At 40.4% G+C, this 24,271-nt stretch overlaps 1 protein-coding gene across 1 annotated transcript in view; it reads right to left on the reverse strand.

Annotated features, from left to right (window-relative positions):
- The window catches only part of tmem132e (transmembrane protein 132E), a 553,547-nt gene that overhangs the window by 36,298 nt on the left and 492,978 nt on the right, over positions 1–24,271 (reverse strand). Inside the window, exon 8 of the mRNA XM_059973087.1 lies at positions 4,586–4,777. Coding sequence (XP_059829070.1) covers positions 4,586–4,777 — 192 coding nt within the window. The remainder of the gene's footprint in view (positions 1–4,585; positions 4,778–24,271) is intronic.

Consider the following 24,271-nt stretch of genomic DNA (forward strand, 5'->3'; position numbering starts at 1 on the left):
AATGAATGCCTCTTGGGTATAAGCATGTAATTTCAATTCTGACAACAATGACAAAGATCCCAATGTCTTCATATCTTCAATGTCTACATATGAAAGGATCAACATAAACCTATTATGCTTCAGCATGGCCATTAATCAGCTGGGAATTAGGAAGGTAATTAGGCCATACCTTATTGGCTGCCATTTATGAAATTAATCCTGGCAAAAGATTAATTGAGTTAGATGAGTACTAGCCTTTTTCAGTATACCATGTGATCAAAATCTGAGAGACCTCTGGGTGGAAGGTACCTTTGGCATCAGGGGACTAATTTTGATTGGGGAGAATTACTGAAACCAGTAGATGCAATAATCTCTGGCAGAAATGAATGTAGCCTGACACTTTTGCAATTATCATATTGCACTCTTTAGTAGAATGATAAATATTATTGAGACAAACAGGCATTTAACATAAAACACCACAATAAAGTGACAGGCCCTTTCACCCATGATATTGTCCCAAATTAATTAAGATAATGATGTCTAATTACACTAATCCCTTCTGTCTGCACATGCTCCACATCTATTTGTTCTCTGTGTATTCATGTGTCTGTCTGAGAGACTCAAACACTTCTGTCATATTTACGTCCCCTGGCAGTACATTCCAGGCACCCACCATTCTTTCTCTGTAAAATACATGCTCTGCACATTTCCTTTGAATTTTTTTCCCTTAGCTTATATGCTTACCCACAAGACATGCCTCCTCATGTTTGAAAAGCATTTGCATTGGAGGTCATATGTTTTGCAGTTGGACCATGCACTACCAGTGAGTGGAAGCACAAGAAATAGTGGCAATTTCACTTAGATACATGGCGGAAGATTAAATCAAGCAGTGCTTCGCAGCAGTCTTCAGAGTTGGACTGTGCACCATCAGGGAACAGGATTCATTAGAAAGGACAAATAAAAATAAGGCAGAGGCAAGTGGAGCATCCATTTTGAGAGTGGGCCAGTGTTGGAGTGACTTTGGCTAATCAGGCTGGGGGGGGGAGAACATGCTTGGACAAGGTAAGTCTCTGGTAAGTTTCTTTATCTTCTTTATTCTGTTAGAAGACAGTGCAGTGAGAATGGCTCTAACAGCTATGTCTTGTTCTGTGTGAGATGTGGGAATTTTTGGAGATTTCTAGCCTTCCGGATAACCACATCTGCACCAGGTGCACCAAGCTGCAGCTCGATAAACTTTGACTGAGAAAGTGATAGATAGGAACTCCAAGGAGGTAGTCACCCTAGGCTGCAGAAGGCAGGTTAATGGGTGACTGTCAGAAGGAAGGGAAAGGGAAATAGGAAGCCAGTGCTGAGTACCCGTGTGGCTGTTCCCCGTAATAATAAGTATACCACTTTGGATACTGTTTAGGAGGTTGACCTACTGGGGTGGGGGGGGCTGTAGGGAGGGTGAGCTGCAGTGACAGGGTCTCTGACAGCACTGAGTCTGGTGCTATGGCTCACTAGAGAAGAAAGGTGAAGAGGACTGCACTAGTTTTAGTAGATTTAAGATCATAAGACATAGGAGCAGAACTAGGCCATCTGAACCATTGAGTCTGCTTCGCCATTCAATCATGGCTGATCCTTTTTCTCTATTTCCTCCTCAACCCCAGTTCCCAGCCTTCTCCCCGTGACCTTTGATGCCATGTCCAATCAAGAACGTATCAATCTCTGCCTTAAATACACCCAACGATCTGGCCTCCACAGCTGCATGTGGCAACAAATTCCACAAGTTCACCACCCTTTGGCTAAAGGAATTTCTCCACATCTCTGTTTTGAAAGGGCAACCCTCTATCCTGATGCTGTGTCCTCTTGTCCTAGGCTCACCCACCATGGGAAACATCCTTTCTACACCTACTCTGTCTGGGCCTTTCAACATTCGAAAGGTTTCAATGAGATTCCCCCTTCATCCTTCTGAATTCCAGCGAGTACAGACCCAGAGCCAACAAAGGTTCCTTGTATGATAAGCCTTTCAATCCCAGAATCATCCTTGTGAACCTCCTCTGGACCCTCTCCAATGCCAGTGCATCTTTTCTAAGATGAGGGGCCAAAAACTGTTCACAATACTCAAGCTGAGGCCTTACCAGTGCCTTATAAAGCCTCAGCATCACATCCTTGCTCTTGTATTCTAGGCCATTTGCCTTCCTCACCATCGACTCAACCTGCAAGTTAACCTTCAGGGTGTTCTGCACAAGGACTCCCAAGTCCCTCTGCATCTCAGATTCCTAGATTTTCTCCCCCTTTAGAAAATATCCTGCACATTTATTTCTACTACCAAAGTTCATGATCATGCATTTTCCAACACTGTATTTCATTTGCCACTTTCTTACTGAATCTCCTAATCTGTCTACATCCTTCTGCATCCTACCTGTTTCTTCAACACTTCCTGCCCCTCCACCAGTCTTCGTATCATCTGCAAACCTGGCAACAAAGCCATGTATTCCATCATCTGAATCATTTATATGCAGCACAAAAAGAAGTGGTCCCAACTTCGACCCCTGCGGAACACCACTAGTCACTGGCAACCAACCAGAAAAGGATCCTTTTATTCCCACTCGCTGCCTCGTTAGTAACTTTCCTGTAATACCATTAGCTCTTAACTTGGTAAGCAGTCTCATGTGTGGCACCTTGTCTGAGGCCTTCTGAAAATCCTAATATACAACATCTACTGCATCCCCTTTATCCATCCTACTTGTAATCTCTTCAAAGAATTCCAACAGGCTCATCAGGAAAGATTTTCCCTGAAGGAAACCATGCTGACTTTGTACTCTCTTGTCCTGTGTCACCGAGAACTCCCATCACCTCATCCTTAACAATTGACTCTAATATCTTCCCAACCACTGAAGGTCAGGCTAACTGAGGTACGACCTGTACAAAAGGGACTGTTGCACGTGAATCCGAAGGGGGACAATATCCTTATAGGCAGGTTTGCTGGAGCTGGTTGAGAGGGTTTAAACTAATTTGGCAGGGGGATGGGAACTGGAGTAATAGGGCTGAGGATGAAGTACTTGGAGTACTATGAACAGTTTTGGCTCCTTATCTAACAAAGGATGTGCTGACATTGGAGAGGGTTCAAAAGAGGTTCATGAAAATGATTCCAGGATTGAAAGGCTTATCAGATAAGAAGTGTTTGATGGTTCTGAGTTTTTAGTCATTTAAGTTCAGAAAGATGGGGAGGGGGGAAATTTCATTGAAACCTATTCAATCTTGAAAGCCTTAATAAGTGAATGTGGAGAGGATATTTCCTATGGTGAAGGAATCTAAGACCAGAGAACACAGCTTCAGAATAGAAGAACGTCCATTTAGAAAGGAGATGAGGAGGAATTTCTTTAGCCAGAGAATGGTTAAAGGAAATTTGTTGCCACAGACAGCCGTGGAGGCCGAGTCACTGAGTATGTTTAAAGCAGCGATTGAGAGATTCTTGATTAGTTAGGAAATGAAGGGATATGGGAGAAGGTGTGAGACTGGGCTGAAAAGGAAATGGATCAACCATGATGAAATGGTGCAGCAGACTCAATAGGTCAAATGGCTTAATTCTTCTCCTAAATCTTATGGCCTTTTAAAGGCAGTAGTGACAGAGGTTTGTCATCTTCTGCAAGAAGAGGCTTAGTCACACATCTGTGAATGACCCATTTAGACTAGAGAGATGAAGGCTACTTTTGACCAAAACCTTTTTATCCACAGAATTATTCCAAGACATCAATGATATGAATAGCAAATCTTGCACTTAGTGGCACACTGTTGCAATGTTTCTGATGCTCCCTATTGAAAATGGAGGAAATAATTTCCGTCTCTTAATCTGATGATATTCTGATTGTGTTGAGGTGTTTCCAAAGACATGATCGCAAGGTCCCTTTGTAAACCAGAATTCTTTGTCAACAGAAAAGACAATCATATCCTGTACATCTAGAAATGGGCTTCTGACATTACAACTGTGGCCACATTTCAATACTACCTTAATGGCTGTAAAGCACTTGGGATAATCTGTGCCCATGGAAGTATAACACTAGTACAAGCCTTGATTTAATGTTGTGGTAGACCACACATTTTACCTCTTGGCCTGAAGCAATATTTTCTAACTTTTCTCCTGAACCGCCTAGTTTTGAATAGTGTTATGCTCAACGCTAAACATTTAAATGCTTCATTAGTTTAATCCACAGAATTCAAGTGTTATAAACTGGTAATATTATTCTGGTGAAATGATACAGCACCACCTCAATGTTCTTTTTAACCTTTCTATAATATTGTTCCGAATCTACCCAGCATTGTGAAGCTATAGAGAAATGGAGAAAGAATTTTAGGATTAGTATAATTGTATGATAATATAGTTATTAGAAAATGCCTAGGGTTGTTCTTTTCACAACAATGAAAGCTATTATTTGACATATTAACCTACTTTTTATAGTTACTAATTATTTATGTTGCTGTATATACTTATTATTTTAACTGCAATTAAATCTGAGTAATAGTTTTTGTTATGATCATATGATAACAGAATCCTAAGCACCCTCTAAAATAAATTTGAAAATAACAAGTGGCTATTCCTTTGGAGCAAGCAAGTTCCTGGTACCTGTTTGAGTGTTTGTAGGTGCTGACGAGCTGTTGTCTTGGCAATGAAGATGTGGCTAGTTCCAGGATTAGACTCCAGACTTAACGATAGACCAGATACAAGTTCTGCTTGGAGGTCAGTGATGGTGACTTTATCATCGGCAACAGTCAATGGCACTTCCCCCAGTACAGCCTCAGTTAATGGAGAAACAACCTATAAAATTCAGAAGAAAATCATGTGTGTATACATATTTAAACTATAATCTTTCAATACAGCTTAAGGCAAAAGGTATTTCTTCAGCAAAAAAAAACTACAAAACTGTTCCTAATCTTTGAAATGGAAACTTTTGATAACATATAATCCAAGAATAGTTGGCATATAAACCAAAATAGTAAGTAAAACTAGATTAGCTACTCTGAGAGGTCCTTTGAAGAAAGAGTTGCCCTTCTTCACATCTCATGCTGTCTGCAGAGAAGTTGTAACATCATAATGAACTCATCCTACCCCATCAAAGTACTACCATTCAGCAGAAAATACAGAAACATCTCTCCATGGACATCCAGAATGGAAAATAGCTTTTTCTCCAGGGATGTTGTGCAACTGAACAATGCTCTCCCCCTCCACTACCCATAGCCATAGGCACTATGGATATTCTTTAAGTGCAATATTTGGGTTTAAATGGGGTAATTACTTACCTTTGATTTCAGAGCTTTTTTGTTTTTTATTAAATTTCAGTTTTAATTCTTGATACTATTTTATATTTAATAACATGGGCATGTGCAACACTTGAAAAGGCAGTAACTGATTCGCTTAATTTTAGAAATGTTTTTTAAAATTTCTTTGCAACTTAGCTGTCATTCTAAATATCTCAGATGTTATTTCAGTGGCCCCTCCATACCAGATGGTGAAGCAACCAGTTAGAATGCTTTCCACGATATGTCTGTAGAAAATTGCAAGAGTCTTTGATGACATACCAATTTTCCTCAAACTCCTAGTGAAATATAGCTGCTGCTATGTCTTCTTTGTAATTGCAGCAATATGTTGGGTTCAAGCAAGATCATTAAAATTGTTGAGACCCAGGAATTACCAAGTGGAGATTGTACATTTTCTAGGTGTAAAAAGAATTAACTGCAGTTACTACAGTATATATCTTTTCTAACAGGGTCTTACCATAGAACTTGGAAAACATTTTGAATATGTCTGCTTCCTATTGCTGGAGAGGAAGAGAGATGTGAGAGTGACAGTGAATCTTATTACAGGGTAAATGAAAGACTGAGGGAACTCACTTACAGTGAAATATATCACAGCACAGCACAGAGATTGCAGAACCAGGAAAATAAAACATTTTGTACCATGAAGTATGATCATGCTGATTTGTCATCCAACTCTAAATATTCTCATTTGTCTCATCTCCCCAAATATCCTTTCTTCTGTAACTTGCATCAGTCATACTTTGTCAATGAATCTGGGAAAGCTGCTGATACATAAGCAGTTAATGTCTGGACTGCACTCCTTTAAAGGGCTCTCCTCACAAAGTCATATGTCTGCTGCAAGTGTTAAGGCTTTGGAATGATGAATAGAATGAAGAGAGGGGAAAGGTATGTGAGCTCAACTTAACACAGCAAGATTTGGAGATACTGAAATATATACAAGGCAGGAAGATTGACACACCAGAGATTTAAGATACCTTCAAGGGCCACAACTTAATGAAATCAGATCATGTACCTATGGAACATGGAACATGTACCTAGGATTTATAGAGCAATAAAGTATCATCGGCTCCCAACATATATAAAAAAAATCAAACAACTGTGCAAACCAAAGAGGCCAACATACATAGTTTCATGCTCAGAGAATTCAGATGGGCAATGTATTTGGATCAAGATTAGCAAACTAAACTTCAGTGTACATAGGGAAAGGGCCTCTTCTATGCTTTTTCAGGAATAGGTTACCTATAATGGTGAGCTGGCACATTAGATAGTATAAGTTCCTTGGATTATCTATGAAAGGAGCATTGCGACAGCTGAGCCCTATGCTCCATGATCCAAGTAAGAGATGATGAACATTTCAGAAATGCAATTATCTTATTATCTCTCATAATCTTGCTTCTATGTGAAATGAGTATTATCTACAAATTTTTGCAGTTTGCTCACCTCTTTCCATGTACACAGCAAAAACAATATCACTGAAAATCCCTTCAGCAGAGACCTACTATCACTCTGTCCAGCAAGAGGGAAAGGAGTAGGGGAAGAAGTAGAAGGAAGTGAGAAAGACATAGAGGAAAAAGGACATCCTGATCTTGGTCAGTTAGGTTGAGCTATGGAATGGCAAATATATTTCAATACAGGAAAGTGCAAATAATATATTTTGGAAAGTCAAACCAATGTAGGACCATAGAACCATAAAACATTGGAGCAGAATTAGGCCATTCAGCCTATTAAATCTGCTCTGCCATTCCATCATGGCTGATTTATTATCCCTCTCAACCCCATTCTCCTGCCTTCTCTCTGTAACCTTTGATGTCCTGACTAATCAAGAAACTACCAACCTCTGCTTTAAATATCACGTCAAGTCAAGTCAAGTTGATTTTTATTGTTGTTTCGACCATAACTGCTGGTACAGTACACAGTAAAAACGAGACAACGTTTTTCAGGACCATACTGCTACATGAACAATACAAAAACTACAAAGTACACTGAACTACATAAACCAACACAAAAACTACACTAGACTACAGACTCTAAGACTTGGCTTTCCATAGCCACCTGTGGCAATGAATTCCATAGATTCACTACCCTCTAGCTGAAGAAATTCCTCCTAATCTCTGTTCTAAATGGAAGTGCGCTCTGGTCCTAGATTCGCCCACTATAGGAAATATTCTCCCTACATCCACTCTATCCAGATATTTGAATATTTGATAAGTTTCAATGAGATCACCCCGCCAGCCCCATTCTTCTGAACTCCATTGAGTATAGGCCCAGAGCTTTCAAATGCTCCATATACATTAAACCTTCCATTCCCAGAATCGTTCTCATGGACTTCCTATGGACACAATGCCAACATAGCTTTTCTTAGATAAGGGGCCCAGAACTGTCCAGAAAACTCTAAGCGTAGTCTGACTAATGCCTTATTAAGCCTCAGCATTACATCCTTTTCTTATATTCTAGTCCCCTCGAAATGAATGCTAACATTGCATTGGTGTCCCTTACCAATGACTCAACCTGCAAATGAACTTTAGGGGATCCTGCACAAGGACTCATAAGCCCTTTACACCTCTTATTTTTGACTCTTTTTGCCTTTATTCCTTCTACCAGTGTACATGACCATGTACTTCCCTATACTATATTCTGTTATGAATGTACCACAGCTCTGAGGGGCCGAAGGGTGCGGGGGTAGCCCCCTCCTTTGTGAGAATCGTCAGAGCATTCTTGGGATGGGTCAGAGGACCCAGTAAATGAGAGAGAGAGACCTGGCCATTGTCTCCTGGAGACAACATTTGTGGATTGGGGACTATGCTACGTGCAAGCCCTCGGGCAAAGTGGGCTGGTTGAGAGATGGATTGCATCATCCCAACCTGCTTGACATCTGAGACCCCGTGAGGAAGTATAAAAGAGGGTCTGGGGGAACAACCCCTTCAGATGCACCAGAAGAAATGCTAGCGATCCCATAATAGCGGGAAGCCATTTGAAGGAAGCCACGTGCGTTCGGTTCCCTTGCCTGGGGGCTGGTGGCTGGTACCACGGAAAACGACTTGGAACTAACAACGGGGAACCAATTCCCCCCGACTCAACGGATTGGCCTCATAAAGACCCGGGCAAGTTTCAAACCGTCTCTCTCTTAAACCCAAAGAGTTGCAGCTTGAAAGGACAGTGACTTTTATCTTTCCATCGGACAATACAATATCCCCTAGACAAACGATAGAGCTATTGCTTAATTGATGATTATTATTATAACCGTGTTTTTAGATTGAGTATTGACGACGTATTTTATCTGAATGTCTGTATTAATCTTATTTTTGTGCCCCTTTATAAATAAAGACTTTTAAAAATAGTACCATCAGACTTCAACGGGCCTCTCTATCTTTACTGGTAAGTGACCCAGTTACGGGGTTCGTAACCATTCCGTCTTCCACCTCTTTGCCTATTTTCTCTCTGTCTAACTCTTTCTGCAAATTCCCTGTTTCCTCAACACTACTTGCCCCTCTACTTATCTTTGTATTGTTCGCCAACTTGGCCACAAAGACATCAATTCCGTCATCCAAGTTATTAACATATAATGTGAAAAGAAGCAGCATCAGTACTGACCCCTAGAGTACACCACTGGTCACTGACAGCCAACCAGAAAAGGCACACTTTATTCCCGCTCATTGCCTCCAGCCAGTGAGACAATCTCCTATCCATGCAAGTATTTTTTCTGTAATACCATGGGATCTTAAATTGTTAAGCAGCCTCATTTGTGAAACCTTGTCAAAAAGCCTTCAAAAAATCCAAGTAAATACCATCCATTGACTTTCCCTTGTCTATCTTGCCTGTTACTTCCTCAAAGAATTCCAACAGATTTGTCAAGAAAGATTTTCCCTTTAGGAAACCATGCTGACTTTGGCTTACTTTATAATGGACCTCCAAGTACCCTGAAACCTCATTCTTAATAATGGACTTCAACATCTTCCAACCACTGAGATCAGAATCAGAATCAGGTTTATTATCACCGGCATGTGACATGAAATTTGTTAACTTAGCAGCAGCAGTTCAATGCAATACATAATCTAGCACAGAGGGAGAAAAAATAATAATAAATAAACACATAAATCAATTACAAATATTGAATAGATTTTTAAAAATGTGCAAAAAACATAAATACTGTATATTAAAAAAAGTGACGTAGTGTCCAAAGCTTCAATGTCCATTTAGAAATTGGATGGCAGAGGGGAAGAAGCTGTTCCTGAATCACTGAGTGTGTGCCTTCAGGCTCCTGTATCTCCTACCTGATGGTAACAGTGAGAAAAGGACATGCCCAGGGTGCTGGAGATCCTTAATAATGGCTGCTACCTTTCTGAGACACCACTCCCTAAAGATGTCCTGGGTACTTTGTAGACTAGTACCCAAGATGGAGCTGACTAGATTTACAACCTTCTGCAGCTTCTTTTGGTCCTGTGCAGTAGCCCCTCCACACTAGACAGTGATGCAGCCTGTCAGAATGCTCTCCATGGTACAACTAGAGAAGTTTTTGAATGTATTTGTTGACATGCCAAATCTCTTCAAACTCCTAATAAAGTATAGCCACTGTCTTGCCTTCTTTATGACTACATCGATATGTTAGGGCCAGGTTAGATCCTCAGAGATTTTGACACCTAGGAACTTGAAGCTGCTCACACTTTCCACTCCTGATCCCTCTATGAGGATTGGTATGTGCTCCTTCATCTTACCCTTCCTTAAGTCCAAGTCAGCTCTTTTGTCTTACTGATGTTGAGTGCCAGGTTGTTGCTGCAGCACCATTCCACTAGTTGGCATATCTCACTCTGTACGCCCTCTCGTCACCACCTGAGATTCTACCAACAATGGTTGTATGTTCAGCAAATTTGTAGATGGTATTTGAGCTATGTGTGTATACAGAGAGTAGAGCAGTGGGCTAAGCACACACCCCTGAGGTGCACCAGTGTTGATCATCAACGAGGAGGATATGTTATCACCAATCTGCATAGACTGTGGTCTTCTTGGCCTATAACTTCCTTTTTTCTGCATCCTTCCCTTCTTGAAGAGTGGAGTGATATTTGCACTTCTCCAGTCCTCCAAAACCATTTCAGATCATTACTAAGGCCTCCACAATCTCTTCAGCTCTTTCAGAACCCTGGTTGATCCAGGTGATTTATCTTCCTTCAGACCTTTTATCTTTCCAAGCACCTTCTCCTTAGTAATAGCAACAACATTCACTCTGGCCCACACTTGAATTTCTGGCATAGCGTTAGTGTCTCCCATAGTGAAGTATGATGCAAAATACTTCTTAAGTTCCTTTGCCATTTCGTTGTTTCTCCAGTGTTATTTTTCAGTGGCCCGATTTTTCATGCTGCCTTTGATTTCCCTTGTCAGCCACTGTTGCCTCATCTTCCTTTTAGAATACTTGGGTTGAGTTGTTCTCCAATCCATTTGTAAACGTTTCATCACCATACAAGGAGAAATAATTGGTGCACTGTGTCCTCTGAATGGTTGACATTTATATACTTATCAATTAGCTGATTGGTTGTCATTCTGGAAACTCAAATGCTATGTAGGGAAGGGTTCTTATCGCTGATGGGTTGCATGGCAAACTCTTGTGCATTGTGGTCTGGAATTTTGCCAGCATTGGCTTATATATAGGATCAAGATTGCATTTCTGTTCACAGATTGTTTTGGAAAACCATACTTTCAGGAATTCACTTGCACGCTGCATGTTTGCTTGCGCCATTACTTTCACTGATGCCTAGTTGAATCTGTAGCCCTCTCGATCTTCACCATTAAATACTATGGAGAGTTGGTCATGCCTCTTCACAGCAAGTTGATATTCACGGATCCTTGAAGATAGTTTTCTCCCAGTTTGGCCAACGTAATAGTTGCTGAAATCCTAGCATTGAATTCTGTAGACCACATTGGACTTGTCCAATAGCTTGGTTTGTTCTTTGGGGTTGCAGGGTACTCTCCTCAATGCTGCTGTTTGTTTATGCCCAACCAAAATTCTAAGTTCCTGGAGAAGTTGGCTCATCATTTAAAATACTTCTTCATCTTTGTGATGCATCTATCTTGTGCCTTCTGAACTATCCCCAGAAATTTCAGACATTGTTGTTCTGCAGTTATCCCTGCCAGTGTTACTTTCCAATCAACTTTGGCCAGATTCTCTCTCACACCTCTGTAATTCCCTTCACCATTATACTGATACATCTGATTCTACCTTCTCCCTTTCAAACTGCAGGGTGAATTCTATCATATTATTGTTTCCTAAGGGTTCCTTTACCTTACGTTCCCTGATAAAGTTTGGTTCGGAACAAGCTGCATGAAAAAGCCATCTCATAGGGATTCTACAAATTCCCTCTCATGGGATCTAGCATCAACCTGATTACCCCAATCTACCTGCATATTGAAATCCCTCATGAGTATGTCACGGTTCGGTCCGTGAAATCTGTATTCTGGTTCACGGACCGGTCCATGGATTCCGTACTCTGGTTATTCCGTTTTCCCTTGTTCCGTTGTGTGCCTTAATTGAGAAACCTGATTCTCTTTTTGGGCTGGGAACTGAAATAGCTCTGGGGACCAGTAATTCCTTGCTGGACCATCCCAGTCAGTAACTTCGTCTGTAACCTTGTCAGAAACCTCGTCAGTGACCCCTCAGAACCCCATCAGGAACCTGTCAGAAACTCACTCCAAGAGCTCGGCATCAGAAACTCACTCCAAGAAGCTCAGCAACAAAAACTCACTCCTAGAAAGAGTCCTGGCTCCGATCCCTAAGAAGGAGTCCTGGCTCTGAGCCCCAGAGCTGAGCTGAGCCCAGTCAAGCCAAACCAAGTCTGAGATCTCAGTCAAGACCCAGATACCAAATCCCTGCCAAGACCCGAGTTCCAAGTCATGACCCAAGTTCCCAGTCCAGTCTAAGTTCCAGGACCAAGTTCTAGTCCTGGTTTTCCAGTTTGTATTGATGTTTACGTCCATGATGCCATTTTGTCCTCGTTCCTTGGCCCCCCCGGTAATTCTTAATAAATATAGTCCAGTTCCTAGTACTTCAGTATCTGTGTCTTGCATTTGGGTCCGCTACCATCGCCCCCTTGCAACAGACTATTGTAACACTGCCCTTTTTTGCATGCCTTTTCTATTCTCCATTTTAAGTTGTATCTTATATCCTGGCAACTACTTGGAGGCCTGTACACAACTTTCCTTCAGGGTCTCCAATTCCCTACCTACTGTATGTTGTTGGTATAAGTACATTCAAGGTTCAAAAGATCAAAGTAAATCTATTATCAAATAATATACATGTTACCATGTACAACCCTTTAATTCATGGGCACACACAGCAAATCTATAGAATAGTAACTGTAACAAGATCAATGAAAGATCTACCAGAGTGCAGAATGAAATAAACTCTGCACATGCAAATATAACTTAATGGCAATGAATAACAAGAACATGAGATTATAAGAGAAAGAGTCCTTGAAGAGAAATTATTAGTTGTATGGTTCTATGATGATCGAGTAGTTATCCCCTTATATTCAAGAGCCTGATAGTTGAGGAGTTGTAACTGTAATTGAACCTGGCAGTGCAAGTCCTGAGGCTCTTGTACATTCCACGACATGTATCACAAATTCTGGCAGTTCACCCTCCTCCTTTAGGATGCCATGGTCCCATTCTGAGACATTCCTGACCCTGGCACTTGGGAGACAAAATACCACCCAGATGTCTTTAACATGTACACAGAATCTCCCGTCTCTTTTCCTAACTTTGGAATCCCCAATCACTACTGCACTCCTTTTCTTCCCCCCCCCGCTTCCCTCTGAGCTACAGAGCCAGAGTCAGTGCCAAAGGGGTATACTTACTACTGAGGGAAAATGGGCACAGAGGTACTCTGCACTGTTGTCCCTTACCCTCTCTTGACACACAGGTACCTGCCTCCTGCAAACTATGGTTGAGCATCTCCCTGTAGTTCCTACCTATCACCTCCTCATTCTCCAGAAGGTCATTAAGCCGTAGCTTGGTGCACTTTGTGCAGATGTAGTTACCAGGGAGACTGGAGGTCTCTCAAAGTTCCTAAATCTCACTGAAGTAACTTATCACTAACTCTGGAGCTATTCCCAGCACACAAGCTCTGTACATAACAGAAAAAACACCAGAAATGTACTTAGAACCTTCACATGTGGTCGTCTAAGCCTGTTGAAACAAAGCTGGACCACTCTAACACTGCCCTGTTTCACCATTGGCTGCTTGGCTTACAACATCTTTCTTTTTATTGGCTCAAATAAGACTAACTCCTGCCGAAACTTGCAGTTTTCAAATGGTCCCCACCCTGCAAGATGTTGTTTTCTGACTCGCTGCTTCAAACAATGGACAAGTGTTATTAACAGTAGGGCACTAGGGAGTGTAATGGAACAGAAGGACCTGGAATTCAAGTGCATAGTTTATTGAAGACAGTGTTGCAAGTAAACAGGGCAGTGAAAAGGCACTCAGCATGCTGGACTTCACCAGTCAGGGTACTAGGTATAGGAGTTAGGACATTACGGTCCAAACACAGCCTCACCAATACAAGTCATTGGAATACTGTGTACACTTTTGATCACCCGGTTATAAATGCTATTTGATAGTAAAGAATGCACAAAAATAAAGGAATTACAAGGATATTTTCAGGACTAAGAGAGCTTGAGTTATAGGGAGAAGACAACCAAGCCAGGTCTTCTTTGAATTCCCTGGAACATAGAATGAAGGGCAACCTTAAGGAAATGTTTAAAATTATGAGACATATAGATAAGCTTGATAACAGTCTCATCCCTGGGAGTTGGGGAGTCCAAAACTAGGAGACATAGGTTTATGCTAAGAGGGGAATAATCTAAAAGAGATCTGAGGGGCAATATTTTTCCACACAGAGAGCAGTGCATATATGGAATAAAACTACCAGAGTAAGTGGTTTAAGCAGGTACAACTGTATAATTTAAGAAGCACTCGGATAGGTACATAGAGATGCAGAGCTTAAAGTTATATGGGCTGAGCACAGGAAATTAGGACTAATTGGGTAGGCACTATGGTTGGCATGGACAGTGGGCTGAAGGACCTGAATCTGTGCTGTATTGCTCTAGGACTCTAATATACAGTGTTACTGAGGCTAATCCTGCTTAGCTGGCACTAAAATAGGGAAAAATGGCAAGTTAGCTAGATAGAAACATAGAAAACCTACAGCACAATACAGGACCTTCGGCCCACAAAGTTATACTGAACATGTCCTTACCATAGAAATTACAAGGGTTACCCATAGCCCTCTATTTTTCTAAGCTCCAAGTACCTATTCAAAAGTCTCTTAAAAGACCCTATCGTATCCACGTCCACCACCATTGCTGACAGCCCATTCCACGCACTCACCACTCTGCATAAAAAAATTACCCCTGACATCTCCTCTGCACCTATTCCCAAGCACCTGAAACCTGTGCCCTTTTATGGCAGCCATTTCAGCCCTAGGAAAAAAGCTTCTGACTATTCACAAGATCAATGCCTCATTGATGCACTATATGAGGAATGAACCTGGCATTAATGGGTACAGTCAGTTGAGAAACAAGATAGTGAGGGAGAAATCCACACATTAGTACTCTGTGATGGATGGGTGAAGAGTACAATTGGGAAATATTCAGGGGAAGTGCTTGGCACTTTCTCCAGCCTGTCAGGCAAAACACACTCGATAACTAGAAACAGGGAACAGTCCACTTGCAACCTTTTTTTAAGGGGTCAGTATCGGAAGAAGAGCACCATCTTCACACTTGAGGTAATATGCTCTTTGATGTCAACAAGTATGGACATTTTCCTACTGTGGAATTCAAGATGAAAATGTTCTTTGTAAAATGGTTCCAATATTGAAGTTGTTGCTTAATTTCTATAATAACGGTGCATGTGTAAATGGTTTTGATCACTCAGAAACAGTTCCTTTTAAACTTTTCAGCAAAGAAAAAGTAATTATCTTTTCAGTTGATTGCTCAATTATTTTTGTCATATAATCGATCAAAGGACTTATTTGACAATCTGTCAACATTTTCATTTCGGTTCAAGTTACTGTTAATAAAATTCTTTGATTAATTCTGACATTTACTGTTCCCTTCTGAAAACAATGGCTTTGTACTTCAGCAATACTTCTGTCATTGATGCTTATCAAAGGAACACACTAGAATGATTATATAGAATGAAGAAATAAAAAATAAGGTTGACATTGTGCTTTTCAAATGCATTATTTCATCCTACTTATTTGAGATGATTTTATTGGCATAGTGCTGTCTGGTTACTACAGACTTGGAGATTGTATTAACATTGCTTTTGCTGTAATGACAAACTTTTATTTTGTCTGCTATCAAATATGAAATTTAAATTCATTACTATGTTGAAACTATGTTGAACGTGGGTGCATAATTTACACTTATGGGCACTTAAGTCACTAGTAGAAATTTTCCACAGTTGGCTAAGTAATGACCAGAGCATTCAGCCAGAAGCAGGCACCCCATCTCACTGTGGAGCAAGTGGACAACCAGAGTACATTCAGGGCCCAAAATTACATAGCAGTGGGAGAAGGTGGCCAGAAAGATAAATACACAAACTGATCTCACTCCATTCATGTTCCAATGTTGAAAAAAAAATATCTCACATATCTAGTAAAGGTTGTCAACAGCTGCACAACCCTCCAACAACAGTTGCACACTTACAATTCATTGCCAAAATAATATGATAATGCATGCACATTGCAGTGATCTGCCTCCCTTGCAGGAGGAGCTTGCATGGAATTGCAGCAAGTAGCAGCAGGCTAGCATGTTCTTAGTCCCTTACCTGAGGGGGGAGATATTGGTGATCGTTGTCTCAAGCACTGGAAATGTCATGCTATATCTAATTATTTTACAATCAACATTGACTTCTTCCCACAATTTCTTCTAACTTTTAAGAGAATAATGGTTTAAGTATGTCATTTTCATCCAGCCCTTCCCCTCACTAGGATCATACTGTATGCTGATCTTAATTCAGATCTGTAATATCATCTGCCCATTGTCAGCAACAGAGACATCTCATTTAGGAGGAAGAAGACATCTCATCAATGACTCTGGCAGTGGCATCCCAGCTCAGATGCCTCTTCCTGGAATACGTGGATCTACATGAATAAAACTGCATCTGGGTCACAAGATGTGTAGTATGCATGCCAGCATTCCAAAAGATGAGCTTGTTCTGGAGGGTTCAAATGAAGACTGTATTGCAGCTTGCCTAGATGAATTCTGATAAAAGTACATGTATGTAACATGTAATTTTTATTAAGACACCGTAATGTCTGCCTGAAATGGTTTGAAGCATGAGGAGTCCATCTCTGTTCTTGTACACCCATGGATTTACTCTCATACTGCAAAGATGTATTCTTTGTCAATTATGTCTGACTATAGATTAACAAAAAATAGAATCAAAGGGGTAGTGGTTGCATGTGTGAAAGAATAAATTGCAAGGTTACAAGGAAATAAATAGAGGAAAAATGAGACTAACGAGATTGTTACCCGTAAGCTGATTTAGACACCATCAGCCAAATTACCTTGTCATATGTAGGAGAATGAAATCACTGCAGAAACTGAAATAATATATTTCTTAATAAAAATTTTCCAGGATAAAGGAACAGTTATTTACCTCATGTAATCGTATAGCTGAGGAAGACTTGAATCTGTCTGAGATCTCAGTATCCTGTCAATGAAACAATTAATTTGCCCACTTGCAATAAGTAATGCCCACAAATAAAGGATTCACATGTTGCATATGGATTACAGTATGGGTTCTTCCTTGAGGCTATATTGGATACAGAATCTGCATCATGGAGCGTGAGGAGTCCACTTCCAATTTCATGCAGAGCTACTGGTGAATGATTTTCAACCTTTAAGTGCGATCCATTCCTGTATCACCCATTGTTGGCACTTTTCCTTCACATTACCAAAGGAAGAATTTCTGTTTCCAAGGGTTTAGTGATAGGAACCAGTCAAAACTTTCATACATTAATGTAGTTCAGACTCATCTAGTCTGCTGAACCAGGAACAGAGAAATATTACCCAGAAACAGTCAGCTTTTCACTGGTTACTTGGCTCTGAGGGCTAGCTATTAGGGGAAGACATTCTATCTCAAAGAGCAGGTGGCTGCAGAGTAGGGCTTCTTCAAGAAGTTGTGTTGAAAGATTTGGTCATAGGAATCAGAAGGCTCTAATGGTGGTTGTCCTATCTGGTTCGTCACAAGAATATACAACTTGTTGTTTGCCCTGTCCCAAGTAAGTATTATTAGCAGTGTGGAGCAGGAATTTACTAAGCTCCTACTGCTACTAAGTCGCAATAGAAAATCCTCAGCCGCATAACTAGCCATTCCAGACTGCGGGGCAAGAGCTCACTGTGATCACTAGTACAGATGTCTGCTGTCACAAGCAGTACGCATAACACAGCCCCGATGAAACACAGTCAGAAAGGATTACTACTCACTTTGAGTTTCTTTCCTTGTTCATAATTTGTTGATTTTGTTTATTTAAAGACATATTTCAATCATTCAAGAAAACAATAATCCAATGTTCACTGCATAAAGAATAAATGCACAAATAATCTATTTAAGATGGATTAATACCTTCTACATGGTTGTTCCTTATTGTGATTTCTATCCTTTATTCAGTTATTTAAAATTCATGAAAGCAAAGATAATATGGAAAAGCCTCTGAAATTAACTAAAAAGCATTGGTAATTTTTTCCCCCATTCTGCATCATAAATAAATATCTGGTATCTGAGTTTTATTAATAATCCAGGGAGATATATGCAGAGTTTCTAATGACAAGAGAGATGCATGCTTAAGAACATAGAATAAGAAGGAAATACACATCTGGTCTATTTCTGTTATGAACTACCTGTCTTGCAATTCATTAAAATCATGCCTTATTCTCCGCCTCATCATTGCTTTCCAACACCATCCCAAATCTTTTGATTCCTTTAAAACCCAGACAATTTCAGATCTGTGTTTTAGATGAATGTAATGATTGAGTTTTCACAGCACCCCCAGAATAAAAAAAAATCAGATTTGCCATCCTCTGACTGAAGAAATTTCTCCTCACTTCACCTCTAACTCATATTTTTATACTCTGCCCACAAGGCCTAGACTAATGACAGATGGGAAAAATCAGCCCTTCATCTCAGCTTTCAAGCCCTATTAAGAATTTTTTACTTTTCATGTGGTCTCTTATAAAACTTCAGATTGGATCTCAATTTCATTCCTGGGTCTTTAGCCAAGTTTGTTTTAAAGGTTGGATTCTGAATGGGTTGATGCTCTGGTGGATAGCTCCAGTTGCAAGTGGTGCCTCATAATCCATGGGCTCCTGTTAGGACTGCTGAGAGACTGTCAGAACAAATTTTCTCATAATAAAGACTTATGTCACTTAGTCACTTGCTGCACCTGTATGTTGGCCTTCAGTGACTTATACAAACTCAAACTGATCCCTTTGAAAATTAACACAAATCAATTTCTCACTTCTTTTTTGCTAGTTGCAGCAAAGTGGACAACCTCAGTTTTTCCATATTGTATTGCATTTGACATGTTCTTCCTCACTTCATGACATTGTCCATAACCTCCCATAATCTTATTTTTCATAATCAATTTCAACATGCTATTCACTAGAAACTAGGTGATGAATTTCACTCATTCTAATCTTAATGCAGTACAGATAAATCAAATTAAGGTCAGAGATGTTCAGTTGCTTTAAAGTCATTGATAGCTGAAGCCAAATTCAAGTAGACCCCGCTCTAAGTCCCACTGCAGCCAACACTTGCTTGTTTAAGGTGAGTGCTTATCACGTGACTCCATAGACCCATCTCAAAAGCAAAATCTCAATTATTATGTGAAAATGGTCCAATACAATAGGGTTTTTCATATCATATTATTTATTTTCTTTGTTATATGCTAATACAAAGACCTTCCAATTTCATGTTCTATTTGGAGGGAATAAGGTCTTAGGATGAGAGCCCACTTAGCCTTCCTCCCACAAACTATTCAGGGATTTTTATATACCTTCCGACAGTTGTCCCCAGTGGTTAGACATAGCTCACCCCTCGGAGCACACTGACGGTTCCATGGCAGGTAGGTTTTTATGTATGCATGGAAATGGCAGTCATGTTTTTCAAGTTTCGGTGGTTATTATAAACAACCAGAATCAGCACTCAGCCTACAGAGAGCTCAGTTGCAGACACTAGAAGTTTTACAAAATGTCGTGTGGTCTTTTAACTCATACAGCTGCACAAAAAGTAATACAATGAAAGCCTAGTCTGACAAATTTGTGTTGGAAGGAGACAATCAACACAACATCATTACGTGTGCAACCTGCATGGAAAATGAGCAATCACTACATGTGTAAACTGTCATAGGAAGTGCCCTGAATGATTTTTGAAGTGGTACAATGCGCATTACAGAACTAGATCATATTCCACTTCACAAAACACTGATTATCCTTTAAATAATTTCAAAACAAGTGATACATTGATAATTGAGAACAAGTTCATTTTAAACAGCCATCAAACAAAATAGCTGCATAACATTCTCACATGCCATGCCTTAATAAAATTTATTTATGTATGTGTTCTGTTATTTCACCAGATAAATATTCCAAAATTCCTTATCTGTGTGAAGTAATATGTTTTTGTTTTTAATGGTTATTTCAGCTTCTAACTTATCCTTGTGCACACTACACCTTTTGTTTCTGATCTGCAACATACTTTAAGAAGTTAGTTACAAATTGCACTTTTTACTTTCTAGTTTGTTAACAATGAAAATGCGCAGTATGACTGCCTATTCTGCTTGTTTGATGACATTACTATTGTTAGGCACTAAAGAATTTCTAGATCATTACTTTGATAGTAACTAACATGAAAGAAATGGAAACATTGGCCAGGCATTGCTAGACCTTTCTGAGCAGCTTACTTCAAGATTGGTAGGAGCCATTGTTTCTTCTGCAATCACACAAAACTTGAGTCATTGTTTCTGAGATGGAGAAGAAAGATTGTGCATGAATATGAAAAGGGGTGAATAGAATGAGAAACTTTCTATCAGCCCTCATCCCAAGGCCCCTACCGAGTGAAAACTGAGAGCATAATTTATTTAAAAGTTTAATTAAATCCTTTATTTATCTGAGCAGGGACGGTCTGCAAGTTTGCTAACGTAAAAATATACAGTATATCTGAGATCAGTATTGCTTTCAAGACTACCCAAATTTTCTGTCATTTTTATTAAGATGGTAAGTTATGACATTGAAAGTAATCTGCCTTTGGTTTAGTTGCCTAAATATCAAATTCTCTTCTCTACTCTTGCCTCTCATTAATTGTGTGTTGCACTATTTAAATACAGGTATCTGGAAAGAATTGACATTAAGGTTGCAAGTTTGCAGGAGTTGCAAGATCAGTTTTTATGTGGTTGGTTCATCACTGTAGATTAGGTTTCCCTGTGGAGCAATTTTATAGAAGGCAAATACCAATAACGTTTAGATGAGAAGTATTTCAGTTCAGTGTGAGGAATGCGGAGTCGACACTTCACGCTGAGACCCTTCATTAGGACTTGAATTGACTCTATTCCTTTCCATAGAATTTGCCCGATGTGCTGGGTTCCTCCAGCATTGTGCACGTGTAATTTTGAATCTCCAGCATCTGCACAATCTCTTGTATTACTGATAAGCACCTAACAAGGTTTAAGAAGCAAAGATCATTCAGGGCTCTTGAGAGTTAGAAGATAGCCTGGAAGGAGTTTAAGAAAAGATATAAGAGAAGTAGATGGGGACATAAGAAGGCCTTGGTGAGTAGGATTATGGAAAACCCAGGGGATTCTATGTAAAGAACAGGAGGATGACTAGAGAGAACGCAAGATGGCACTGGAATAAAGTGGGAAACATATTTGGAGTCAGAGGAGGAAGGGGAGGTCCTTAATGAATACTTTGCTTCTGTGTTCACCAGGGAGAGAGACCTTGATCAACGGGAGATCATCAGAGAACAGACAAATGTGTATGAGCATGTTAAGGTTAATAATGAGGCAGTGTTAGAACTTTTGAAAAACACTGGGATAAATAAATCCCCAGGGCCAAATAGGATTTAGCCCAGATTAAGAGAGGAAGTGAGGGAAGAGACTGCTAAGTATTTGAAGATGATCTTTGTGTTCTCATTGGGCACAGGAGCTGTATTAGAAGACTGAAGTGTGGCAAATATTTGTACCTTTGTTCAAGAAGGATAATAGGAACAATCCTGGGAATTATAGACCAGTGAGTCTTATGTTATTGGAGTGCAAACTAAAGGAGAGGATTCTTAGGGACAGCATTTATCATCATTGGAAGAGCCATTCTCTTATTCAGGACAGTCAGCATGGCTCTGTGAGAGGGCTGTGTCGTACTTCACAAGCCTAATTGACTTTTTTGAGGAAGTGACAAAATAAACTCATGAAGATAGAGTGCTGGTTGTGTGTATATGGATTTTGGTAAGGCATTTCACATAGTTCCCTATGGTAGGCTCATCCAGAAATTCATGAGGCATGGAATCCATAGACTCTTGGAACGATAGATTTGGAATTGGATTGCTTAAGAAGGCAGAGGGTGGTAGTAGATGGAGTGTATTCTGTCTGGAGGTTGGTGATGAGTAGTGTGCTGCAGGGATCTGTTCTGGGATCCCTACTCTTCATGATTTTTATATATGACTTGGATGAGGAAGTGGAAGGTAGGGAGGGTTGAGGATTAGTCAGTTTGCAGATGACACGAAGGTTGGCAGAGTTGTGAATAGAAGGTTATCATAGGCTACTGGTTACTATGGGACATTGACATGAGGAAGAGCATGTTGGAATTCAATCTAGGAAATGTTGAAGCAATTTACTTTAAAATGATCTTTAAGGCAGAATACAAGGCTAATGGCAGGATTCTTAGCAGTGTGGTGGAAGTGAGGGATTTTGAGGTCCAAGTCCACAGATCCCTCTAAGTTACTGCTGCACAAGTTTATATGGTGGTTAAGAAAGCATATCATGTATTGGCCTTCATTGGTCAGGGGACTGAGTTCAGGAGCCTCAGGGTAACGATGTAGCTCTCTAAAACTCTGGTTAGACCACATTTTTTCCCAAGATGGCGGCACGACGCAGCTTGCAGCAGCCACTCCAGAGCTGATTATCTGTTATTTGCGAAGTGGGGTACCGTGCGCAATTATAATCGATTGAAAACGGATGTGGGAGCACAGAGGAACATCGGGAAATATCCAGGAAAACCTTCTTTGTTGCTGCTGCTGTTGTGAGGTCCGGGACTCTGCTGGGAAGAACAGGCCCCGAGTCCGCGGGGTCGTGTTGTCGATGGCCGTTGGCGGGGCTGTCTTAATACGCTTGGCAGAGGGTGGTGCTCGGAGAAGCCGTGCCGGAGGGGATGGTCATTGGCTTGGAGGTTCGCCAGACTCAGAGTCCACTGCAGTCAGTTTGCTTTCGGTGTGTGCTGCGTCTGCGAGGCTGGGTTCCACAGAGCTTTTGTTGTGTGCTGCGTCTGCGAGGCTGAGTTGGGTGGCACCGTGGAAGTCCATAGTGGGGGTATTCCCTTCTGCCACCGGTGTGGGATGGCGAGTCTGTCAGGACCCTGGGGACTTGTGGAAACTGTGTGGTGATTTCTTTTGAACTTATAGTCCTTTAACATCTTTGGACTATTTTTACTGTGCCCATAGTCTGTTTTTATCAATTATGCTATTGTTTGCACTGTTGTAACTATGTGGTTTTGTGCAGGTCTTGTAGCTTTAGTTTTTGGTCTTGTTTTATCTGGTGGATTTGGCGCTCCTTTCCAGGGAATGCGCTAAGACAGTAGCACGATATTAATACGCAGCAGCCTCTCCGGACTCTGGATTGGGGATTGCCAAACGTTATGTGGATTTTCTGGTGTAGTCTGTTTTGTCATATGCTTTTGTGATACCATTCTGGAGGAATGTTGTCTCATTTTTTAACTGCATTGCATTTGTGGTTTCTAAATGACAATAAACTGAAACTGAACTGAACTGATTTAAGAATATTGTGTTCAGTTCTGGTCACCTTATTATAGGTAAGGTGTGAAAGCATTAGAGAGGAGATTTATGAGGGTACTGCCTGGATTAGAGAATGTGTCTTATGAGGGAATCAGAATCAGCTTTAATATTGCTGCATATGCCAATGAAATTTGTGAAATTAGTAACAGCAGTGCAATGCAATACATGATAATGTAGAAAAAATGAATTACAGTAAATATACATATATTTAATAGTTAAATTAAAAATAGTGCAAAAACAGAAATAATTTTAAAAAGTGAGGTAGTGTTCAGGGGTTCAATATTCATCTAGAAATTGGATGTCAGAGGGGAAGCTGCTGATCCTGAATCGCTGGGTGTGTGTCTTCAGGCTTCTGTAGTTCCTTCCTGATGGTAACAGTGAGAAGAGGGCATGCCCTGGGTGAATGGAGTACTTATTAATAGACACCACCTTTCTGAGATCTGCTTTTTGAAGATGTCTTGGATACTATGGAGGTTGGTACCCATGATGGAGCTGATTAACTTTACAACTTCCTGTACCTTCTTTCAATCCTGTGCAGTAGCCTCATGCTCATACCAAACAGTAATGCAGCTTGTCAGAATGTTCTCTACAGTACATCTGTTGAAGTTCGAGTGTTTTATGTGACAGATTAAATACCTTCAAACTAATGAGATACAGCCCTTGCCTTGCTTTCTTTATAGCTGCTTCAATATGTTGGGACCAGGTTAGAGACACAGAGATATTGACACCCAGGAACTTGAAATTGCTCACTCACTCCACTTCTGATCCCTCTTTGATGATTGGTTCATGTTCCCTCATCTTACCCTTTCCAAAGTCTATGATCAGCTCTTTGGTCTTACTGAAATTGAATGCAAGGTTTTACTGCACCACAACTCAATAAGCTGGTGTATCTTGCCCCTGTATGCCTTCTCATTTCCATTAGAGATTCTGCCAACAATAGTTG

The sequence above is a fragment of the Hypanus sabinus genome, chromosome 6 (assembly GCF_030144855.1).
Source record: "Hypanus sabinus isolate sHypSab1 chromosome 6, sHypSab1.hap1, whole genome shotgun sequence".
Classification (NCBI taxonomy): domain Eukaryota; kingdom Metazoa; phylum Chordata; class Chondrichthyes; order Myliobatiformes; family Dasyatidae; genus Hypanus; species Hypanus sabinus.